The sequence below is a fragment of the Ciconia boyciana genome, chromosome 27, assembly GCF_034638445.1.
Source record: "Ciconia boyciana chromosome 27, ASM3463844v1, whole genome shotgun sequence".
Classification (NCBI taxonomy): Eukaryota; Metazoa; Chordata; class Aves; order Ciconiiformes; family Ciconiidae; genus Ciconia; species Ciconia boyciana.
Genome location: NC_132960.1, coordinates 854683 through 864358, shown reverse-complemented (window position 1 = coordinate 864358; position 9676 = coordinate 854683). Strand labels below are relative to the sequence as shown.

Here is a 9676-nt window from a genome sequence, read left to right as displayed (position 1 = left end):
CTCCCTTCCGGGGCCGCGGGGCCCGGGCCCGAACGCGCGGGAGCCCCGGCAGGGCCGCCCCCCGCCCCCCGCCCGGCTCTTACCCCCGCGGCCGCCCTACGCCGACGGGCCTCGGGGCGCGGGGCGGACGGTGCTCCCCGGCGCGGCCATTTCCAGAGGAAAGTAGGTCCCGCCGCCCGCCCCCGCCCCGCCCCGCCCGCCCGCCCGCCCCGCCGGGGCCGCCGCGCTGCGCCCTGGGGGCCGCGGCCGGGGGGCGCCGCGCCCGCACTACTTGGCGGCGGGGGCTCGGGCGGAGGGAGACGGCGCGCGGCGGGCGCTGCGGCAGCGGGGGGTGTGACGGCGCGGGCCGCAGCGCACGCTGCCGGGAGGGATCCCTCCGCGACGCTTAACCCCGCCGGCGCCGGGGCGGGCGGCGCGCACGTGGGCACGGCGGGGCGGCACCGGGCAACGGCGGTGGCCCCGCCCCCCCCCCCCCCCTTCCGCCCGCCCGCGGGGACCGGAGCGGCCCTGCCGGGGACGCGGGTGTCGGTGGGTGCCCGCGGGTGTCCGTAGGGAGGGCTCCGCGCCCGGTCCCGGTGTTCCCGGAGCAGCCGCCGTGCCCGGTCCCGGCTCCCGCGCTGCGACCCGAGCGCACGGGGACGGGCGCCCCACGGCACCCGCGTGCTTGCTGCTGAGCCACGGTCCTGCCCCGTGCGTGGGGCAACGCCAGGTGCCCGCGGGCCCCTCCCGGTACCCGTGGGCCTCTCCCGGTACCGGGCAGCCAGGGCCACGCACACGGGAATCTCCACGCGCGCCCCCTCACCCGCTCTGCACCCCTCGGTCCCCCACTCGTGTCCGTCCCGCACCCCTCGGCCCCACGCGCCCCGTGGACCCCCAGCCCTGGCCTTGGGGGGGGGAACGGGGGCCGCCCCCCCCCACACACACACACCGAGCAGGACCGGATCGGGGTGGCGGCTCCGCTCCCCGGCCCCGGATCAGCCCGGCCGCCGTCTGCCGCCCGACCGGGACCCTGCGGGGCAGCCCGGGGGCCTCGCTCCGGCAGGGAACAGCGGCCCCGGCTCCCCTCGGTCACAGCCAGGGACCCCCGCCCCAGGACCCCCGGCAGGGACAGGACAGCCCCGGGGGGACCCCAAGAACGGGTACGGGGTGGGCAAAGGGCCCCCCCCCCCCCGGGAGCCCGAGCCCCCAGACCCGGAGGTCGGGGGGGGGAGGTCTGGGGGCACAGACCCCCCCCCAGCCCCCGGGCTGCAACACCCCGGCCCCAGCACCCCCTCTCCATCCCAACACTGACCATGGGGGCACAGAGCAGCCCCCCTGCACCCCAACACCCCACTTCCCTCCTCAGCAGCTCCCTGCTCCTCTCTAACAGCGTAATTGGGTAATTAGCAGTAATTAGTCTGCCTGGGTGGAGATAAGCCACACGGGGAACCGCAGCCAGGCCGGGCACCCCGGCACTGCAGAGCCCTGCCACGCTCCCCCAGGCTGCGGCTCTCCGGGGGGGACGGGGCTGCAGAGCCCCCCAGGGTCCCAGGGACGGCCCCAGGGTGCTCAGCCCCATGGCGGGAGGGGGGCTCTGCCCCACGGTGCATTCGGGGTTGGGGGGGGGACCCCCAAGCTGGGGGATCCCCACGTGCTGCCTCACCTTCCCCCCCCCCCCCTCCGGGGCAGGAGCAGCCCCCCCAGCCCCGGCCTGGGCTCCGAGGGGGTTCGCTGACAAAACAACGTTTAATTGTTCCAGCCCCGCAGCCCCGACTCCCACGAGCGGCAGCTGCCAGCGCGGCACAGCCGGACCGCGGCCCCGCGCCGGGAACAACACCCGCATTCAGCCCCGGCTCCCCACGGCCGGCGGGGAAACGGCCCCAGCGTGTCCTTGTGCGTGTGGGGGGACAGCAGCTACGAGCAGGGGGTGCTCCCCGGCTGGGACGGGACCCCCGCCCCGCTCCCAGCCCCTCGTGAGCCCCACAGCCTTGTGCAAAGTGAAGGGTTCGGTACAACAGTGGGACCAGGTGGCCCCGGACCCCCCGAAGCCACCGCCGCGGTCCAGGGGAAGGCCTCACGGGAGGTCTGCCCCGTCCCGGCAGTCTGCCCCGGGCAGGGCTCACATCAGGCGGCAGCCGGTCGATCTGCCGTAGGAGTTGTCCACCCGGTCGATCTCCTCGATGATCTTCGTGAAGATCCCCTGGGTCACCTGGGGAGGAGGGGACGTCAGCCCCAGCACCCCGGGGACCCCGCTCCCAGCCCCAGGCGGGGTTCGTCACCCTGCCCCAGACCTGGCTCTCCTTGGCCGAGGACTCGAGGAAGATGGCACCCCACGATTCCGCCAGCTTCTTCCCTTCATCCGTCTTCACCTCCCGGCTGGAGACACAGCAGAAGCCAGGCAGGATGGGTCCTCGGTGGGGGGGGTGCGGGATGGGACAGCGGGAGGGGACGGGACCCCCAGAGCCCTCCTTACCTCTGCAGGGACAGGTCCGCCTTGTTCCCCACCAGCACCACGGGCATGCTGCGGGCATGGGGAGGGTGAGGGCCCGGTCCCGCCCGGGCACCCCCCTCCCCGGGAGGGACAGCACCTACCGCGTCTTCCCCCGGCTCTCGTACAGCTTGTTGTGAAGGGTCTTCACCACCTGGAAGCTGCGGGGAGAAGGGGAGCTCCGGGCACTGCCCCCCACTGGGGTCCCCCCCACCCAGAGGGGACCCAGCCCCAGCCCCGAGGGCGCGGGGACAGCCCGGCAGGGAGGGTGGCTGGGTCCCTCACCTCCGCAGGGACGTCACCGAGTACACCAGGACGTAGCCGTGGATGCCGATGACGAAGGAGTGGGGCAGGATGGTGTACTCGTCCTGGGGGAGGGCAGGGTCGGTGCCAGGGGCGGCTCTGGGGCCAGCAGCCCCTCGCCCCCCCCCCCCCCCGACCCCCCCCCAGCGTTACCTGCCCAGCCGTGTCCACCAGCTGGAGCTGGAACTCGTCCTTCCCCACCACCACCATCTTGTTGTAGGCTGTGGAGGTGGCAACGGGTTAAGGGGGCTGCCCGGGACCCCTGCACCCCCCCCCCAGAGACCAGCCTCCCCTCCACCCCACTCCGGGGGTGCCTCCACCCCTGGCACCCCCAGCACAAGGCTTGGGGGCACAGCCCAGAAGCCTCATCACCCGTGGCCCCAGCAGGAAGGGGGACCCCAGGCAGGCAGCCCCCCCCCAACTTACTGCTCTCCACCGTGGGCTCATAGCACTCCACGAACTTCCTCCACGAACTGGTGGGCCAGAGAGGTTTTGCCTGGGGGGGGGAAAGCGCAGGGCTGGGGGCCGGGGTCCCAGCATCACCCCGGGGCGGGGGAAGGAGCCCGACCGAGGGAAGGGAACCATCTCACTGCCCCTGCGCTCGCCACCTCCTCCCGGGGGGTTCCAGGGGACACGGCCCCGGGGTGACGGGGGCTCCCGGGGTGGGTGCCCAGGCTGAGCACTGCCCCACAGCCCCCACCTGAGGTGGAAACCCGCCGTGCTCTGAGCCCACGGCAGCGGGAGGCACCCACGAGGGGCCCGACACAGCCTTCCCCCCCCCCCCGGCCCACCCCCGCTGCACCCTCTGCCCCGGCAGCGCCTTGTGGGGCAGCCCCGTGCCCACGCACCACCCCGCGCAGGACCCTCCCCCCCCCCGAGCCGCATGGGGCAGAGGGCACAGCCCCTTCCCACGCCGCCCTCCCGCGAGCCCCCCCGCACTGACCCACGGCGCGGTACCCGAGGATGAGCACTTTGCGGTGCCGCACCAGCGGCATGGCCCACGCCGCGGGGGGGGGGGCGTGGGGAGGGAGGCGGCGCGGGCGGGCGCGGCCCGCGGCGCTATAAACCCCCCGCCGCGGCGGGGGGGGCGGTACCGCCGCCACTACACCGGCGGCCCCACGTGACCACAACACCGCCCGCCCGCCCGCTCCCATTGGCCACGAGGAGGTGGCGGGGGCGGGGCGCGGCGGCCGCGCAGGCGCGCTGAGTGCCGAGGTTCCATTCATGAAAACGGAGGGAACGGCTGGGGCCACGTGGTGGCCACACACCTGAGCGGGGGGGCGGTGCCCGCCTCCTGCCCCCCGCCCCGGCCCAGGGACCCCGGGACCACCCGCACCCACCTCCTGCCCCCGAGATCCCCACCCTGGCCTCCCCAGCCCCAGGGACCCCAGCCCCCGGGGATGCCCCGGCCCCCCGCGGATGCCCGACCCCAGCCCCCCCCGGCCCAGCCACGGCTCCACCGGGGCCATAGAGTCTCTTTATTTATCCAAACAATTAAATAGTAGTATTTCTTTTTTTTTCCTTTTTAAACAGAAGTGGTTAAAAGCAGGCTGGCCCCCTGCCCTGCGGGGCGGGCCCCGCTGCCGGGGCGGGCAGGCGCGGGGGACATTTATATTACCATTTATAAATAGAAAAATAAAACTCTCAAGCAGGGCGGGTTAGCGGTTAGCGCGGTTAGAGCCGGGCCCGGCACAGGGTGCCCGTGCCCACGGCAAGACACCCCATCCAGCCGCCCTGCAGCACTGAGCTGCCTGGGGACGGGGACAGGGACACCGCGGGTGACGGAGGGACAGACCCAGAGCTGGGGGACGGGCAGGAACTGCTGCCGGATGCTCGGTGTTGGGGTGATTTGGCACCCCCCCGCCTTGGGCTGGATTTGGCCCCGGGGCAGGGTCCGGTGGTGCCCGGCCTCGGCTCGACAGGCAGCAACCCCGGCCCCAGCCGCAGCCGTTAATAAAGCAATAAATACAGGGGGAGCGTGCGGGGGTCCGGGGCGCAGGGACCCGGCCAGGCAGTGCTGCGGGGGGGGCTCCGGGACACGGGAGGGGGCTGAGCCCAGGTCCCTGGGCCACCCCACGACACCCCATCCCAGGGCCCCGTCCCCACCACCCTGCACCCTTGGACAGCGCTGAGCCAAGAGGCACCCAGACCTCCCCGTGGGGCTGGGGGTGCCCCCGTCCCTCCTCCCCAGCACCCGCCGGTCCAAGGGGGGTCCAGGGCTGGAGCCCCCCGCTTCCAGTGTGCGGCATGATCTGCAGTGCGGCGACTCGGGAGGCCGGGGACCCCTACGCCTGCAGGGCCTCGTGGCCCAGCACGCCCCCGGCCAGCCGGTAGAGCAGGCGGGAGTACCAGTGCATGCCCACCTCCGGCACCGTCCCGTTGCCTGCCTCGGCGCGGGCGGGCAGCAGCGAGAGGAGCCCGTGGAAGAGGCGGAGGGGGGCGAAGGCGCGGTGGGCCCAGCGGTGGCTCTCCAGGACGGCGTAGCAGGATGCCAGCACCCCGTTGACCAGCAGGGTCCCGTGGGAGGTGAGGGGGGCGAAGACCCCCACGCCGTCCTCCCGTGAGACCCGCAGCACCCGCGCGGGGCGCAGCCCCTGCCCACCGGCCCCGTGGGCCAGCACCGCGTCACCCGGTCGCACGCGGCGGGCGAAGACGGGCAGGAAGGCGGCCGTGCCGTTGGCCGCCCCACGGGCTGCGAAGACCAGGTGGGACGGGGTGAGGAGCAGCCGGCGTGCCGGGCTGGCCGTCTCGATGGCCACGAAGGAGGCGCGTTGGCCCAGGTCGCGGTCGAGGAAGAGCAGCACCTCGGTGGGCACCAGGCGCCCGCCCGGCTCCGCACCCAGCACCCAGTCGCCCCGGCGCAGGTCGGCCAGGCCCCGGCGCTCGCCGCTCCGCAGCGTCACGGTGGCGTGGCCGGGGAAGCAGCCGCCAGTGCGGACAGCCAGCGAGTTATCTGGGCGGATGGAGAAAGCCGTGGGTCCCCTGTCCCTGCTGGCCACCTCCACCGGCCACCACCTCCAGAGGGGAAACGGCCCTGGGCGGAGCCGCCCCCCCGGGCCCCCAAACCGCCCCCGGAACAAAGCGGGTATTTTCCGAAGCCCCCCCCCGGTTCCTGCGTGCGGCTCCTGGGGAGGCCGGGCGCTGCAGGGCCCCTTTGTCCACCCCGCACTGACGCCCTTTGTTCGGGGCTGGGGACGGTGACATTTACGGCCACTTTCACTTTCTGTCGATTGTCACTTCTGGACGGGGGCTGCTGGCCGGAGCAGCCGCGGGGCTGGGGGCCATGGGCTGGGCTGCGGCCGTCCGGCCCGGCTTAACAACCCTCGCTGTGCCTCGCACCGGGAGCTGAACCGCGAGGGTGGCTCCGGCCGGGCAAAATTGGGGGGGGGGGGAAGTGTGGTTTTTTGCCAATCTGGTGGCCGGAAAGGCTGGGGGGAGCTGGGCTGGGGCCAGACACGGGCTGAACCGGCTGGGGCCGGACACCGGCCGGAGCAGGGCTGCATCCCGTGCGGATCCGGGATGCCAAGGAGGAGCAGAGGGGGCTGCGGGGCTGCAGGCTGGGGTGCCCGTAAGGGTACAGCAGCCCCCCGCCCTGGCAGCAGCCCCCCCCACGTGGTACCTGCTTTGACGGAGACGTGGATGTGCGCCTTGGACTCGTAGTAGACCCAGTCGAAGCCGGCCTCCACGGCCAGGCGTGCCAGCATGCCGTACTTGTGGCGGTCGCGGTCGGAGGTGGTGATGTCCAGCGCCCGGCCCTCGTAGTGCAGCGAGTCGGGGAGGTGATGCCCGTCCTCGTCCCAGCCCTCCGTCACCCGCAGCTTCACCCCCGGCCACATGTTCATCACCGCGATGGCCAACGAGTTCACCCGCTCCTTGCAGCGCTGGCGGGGGGGGACACACCATCAGTGGCGTCACCCCCGGCCCCACCACAGCACCTTGTCCCCTCCCCAGGGGGTCCTGCACGCAGACGGACAGACGGATGCTGGGCCTGCACAGGGCTTGGAGGGAGCCCGAAGAGGCTGCTGCTGGGGGGCAGAGGGGGTGTCCCCCCTGGGCGTAGAGAGGGGCACGGCCGAGCTGCCCCCCCCGGCTGGGCATGGGTTGAACGTTAACGTGCCCCGGGGTCCCGTGGTGCAGCCGCTCCCCAGCGCGGGCAGCCGGGCAGAACGGGCAGGGGACCGGGACCGGGACGGTGTCACCTTCCCCACGGCCACGGCGGTGACTGATTAACCGGGCGGGGGGGCCGTGGGGTAGAGCTGGGGGCGCAGCCGACCCTGAACCAGACCCAAGTCCCGGGGCGGCACCGTGGGGGGCTCCGTGCCTGCCCGGCAGGGGAGAGTGGGGAGCAGGGCCGGGGGGGGCAGGGGGGGTCCGGCCTCCGGTGCCCAGAGCCGAGGGCGGTGGCGGGGGGTCCCAGGCGGCTCCGGGGTCCCTCACCCACCAGCAGCGGCAGCACCAACGTGGGGTGCAGGGCTCGGAGCTCTCCCCGGTGTCCCCCTCCCCAGCAGCCGGTGAGGTCGTGGTGTGTCCCCCCGCCCCGCGCGACAAAGCCGCTCCCGGGAGCGCGGGGCCGCGGGGGCGGGAGTGCGGAGCGCGGGCCCGGGGCGGCCCGGCCGGGGGGGCGGCAGCGGCGGGGGGGCAGGAATGTGCCCGGCCCGGCCCGGCCCGGCCCGGCGACAATAGGCGCCTTCCAGCCCGGCGCTGACCTCAGGCCCCGGGAATGCCGGCACGGCCACAAAGGGCCCTTTCAGCCGCCCGCACCCCGGGCCGGCTCCGCTCCCGCGGCCCCGCCGGGCCCCGCCGTCCCGGCCCGCGGGAGCCGCCGGCGCCGCCTGGACCACTCGCAGCATCCCCCGTCGCCATGGCGACCGCGGAGCCGCCCCTCGCCATGGCAACCGTGAGCATCCCGGCGGGGCGCGGCGCTTCCCGGGCTCCGGCCGCCCCGGATCACCCCCGGCAGACGGGGGCCGGGGCCGCCCCCTCCCCGCTGACCCCCCCTCCGCCGGCACCGCCCCGGGGCCGGGGCGCGGGGGCGCTGGGGGAGCGGACCCGCCGGTACCCCGTGCCCCCGGCGCGGCGGCCGGACCCCGGGCCGCCCTCGCCCCGTTAATCCCCGACGGCGGGTCCTTAACGCCCAACGCGGCGCGACCGCCCCGTCCCGGGGCTCCGGTGCTGCCGCGCCGCCGCCAAGGGCCGGGGGCCGGGGACCGGGGAGAGGCTCCGTGCGGTCCGGGGGGGGTACCCTGCGCCCCGGGGGGGGTCGGTGCCGCCCGGGGAGGGTCCGTCCGCCCCGGGGAGGGTCGGTGCCTCCCGGGGAGGGTCGCTGCGCTCCCCCCCGCCCCCGCCGGTCCCACGTCCCCGCGCCCCCGGGAGCGAGGCCGGGCCGGGCCGGGCGCAGCCCCCACCTCGGTCATGAGCCGGTCCGCCCCCGTGTTCTCCTCGTCCTTGAAGATGATGTCGGGGTTGTAGTTGGGCACCAGGTCCCTGAAGCGCTCCGAGCCCCGCAGCACTTTGCCCTCCGCCTTCCCGCTCGCCCCCAGCGTCTGCTCGGGCACGTTGGGCACGAACTGCTTGTAGAGCAGCGGCGAGAGCTGCCGCCGCCCCAGCCGCCGCCGCCCCACCGGGCCCCGGCCCGGGCCGCAGCCCAGCGCCGGCGCGGCCAGCAGGCAGGCGGCGAGGCCGAGCAGGCCGAGGGCGAGCGGGCTCCGCCGGGGCATCCCGGCCGCCGGCCCCCGCTGCCTCCGCGGGCCCCGCTCAGTCGCCGGGGGCACGGGCGGCCGGGGCGGGCATGGTCCCGGTGCGGCGGCCCCGGGGCTTTTAGAGGGTCGCGGTGCCAGGGGCGGGTCGGCGCCGTTTCCTTCTCACACCCACGGCCCCGTCGCCGCTGCGGGATCCGCGGCCGCCCGGGACGAGTGACCCCCCCACTCCCACCCCCCCGCCGGTGCCGCCACCCACTCGGAGCGCGGCGCCCGGGCACCGAGACGGCCCCCCCGGCGCCGGCTCCGCGCCCACGGGCCCGGCACCCCCTCGCCTGGCGCTGCACCCCGGCCCCGGGGAGCCCCCGACCCAGCCCGAGCCTGGGGGAAAGCCCTCTCACCGCTGCGTCCCGGCACCGGGCACCGGGCACCGGCACTCCGCTCCGGGCACTGCCCCGGGACCGGCACCGGGCACCCGGCTCCTGCCGCTGCCCCGGGACCGGCACGGGAACCTGACCCCGCGCCCCGATCCCGCCCCCCCTCCCCGTCTGAGCCCTGCGCTCCGGTACCGGCTCCTCTGCCCGCTCCCGGCACCGCGCTCCGGCACCGGGATCCCCCTTATCCCGGTCCTAACGCCGCGCTCCTGGTCCCGGGACCTCTCCCCTCTCCTGTCACCGGCTCTCGGGACCGGGGACCCCCTCTCCTGGCGCCGGCCCCGGTCCCGGCACCTCTTCTCCTACCGCTGCCTCTGGCACCGGGGACACCCGTTATCCTAACGCTGCGCCGCCAGTACCGGCACCTGCTCCGTCCCCTGGCCCAGCCCCGCTCCCGGGACCCCGTTCCTGGCACTACCCCGCTCCCCCCTGTTCGGTCCGACCCCCGGTACCGGTACCCGCTCCTGGCCCAGCCCCCGGTACCGGTACCCGCTCCTGGCCCAGCCCCCGGTACCGGCTCCCCTGGGTGCCGGTCGGCACCGTGCGCTGCCCGCAGCCGCCCCGGCCGGGCTGCCCCCACCTGCGGCCGCTCGGCTCCGGCCCTGGGCAGCCCCGCCGGGCCCCGCCTCGGACCCGGCCCCCGGGAGCGGCGGCAGCGGCGGCCACATCCCCCGGGGCCGCCCCCGCCGGGGCCCCGCCGCGCTGCCCTGCCCCGGACGGCCCCTCCGCGCCCCGGGACCGGCGCACCCCCGGGACCGGGCTCCCCCCGGGACCGG

The 9676-nt window shown here is 75.8% G+C and overlaps 2 protein-coding genes across 2 annotated transcripts; both read right to left on the bottom strand.

Moving 5' to 3' along the window:
• Nucleotides 1-1741: 1741 nt before the first annotated feature.
• On the bottom strand, nt 1742-3765 carry RHEBL1 (RHEB like 1). Its single transcript, XM_072847248.1, is given in 9 exon segments — nt 1742-2188; nt 2271-2355; nt 2453-2500; nt 2572-2628; nt 2753-2835; nt 2924-2991; nt 3197-3234; nt 3236-3266; nt 3714-3765. Coding segments are annotated over 9 exon segments (552 nt in total). The 3' UTR covers nt 1742-2098.
• A 1290-nt stretch (nt 3766-5055) lies between these two features.
• Nucleotides 5056-8487, bottom strand: DHH (desert hedgehog signaling molecule). The gene is made up of 3 exons (XM_072847076.1): nt 8176-8487; nt 6390-6651; nt 5056-5723 (listed from the first exon to the last, which is right to left on the bottom strand). Exons 1-3 carry the CDS (start codon nt 8485-8487, stop codon nt 5056-5058), a joined length of 1242 nt encoding a protein of 413 aa, XP_072703177.1.
• Nucleotides 8488-9676: the final 1189 nt, after the last annotated feature.

Coding starts and splice junctions, on each gene's coding strand:
- DHH (XM_072847076.1), bottom strand. CDS start 8,487: ATGCCCCGGCGGAGCCCGCTCGCCCTCGGCCTGCTCGGCCTCGCCGCC. Junction 6,652..8,175: donor CGGACCGGCTCATGACCGAG/GTGGGGGCTGCG, acceptor CCCCCCCGCCAG/CGCTGCAAGGAGCGGGTGAA. Junction 5,724..6,389: donor CCACGTCTCCGTCAAAGCAG/GTACCACGTGGG, acceptor CCATCCGCCCAG/ATAACTCGCTGGCTGTCCGC.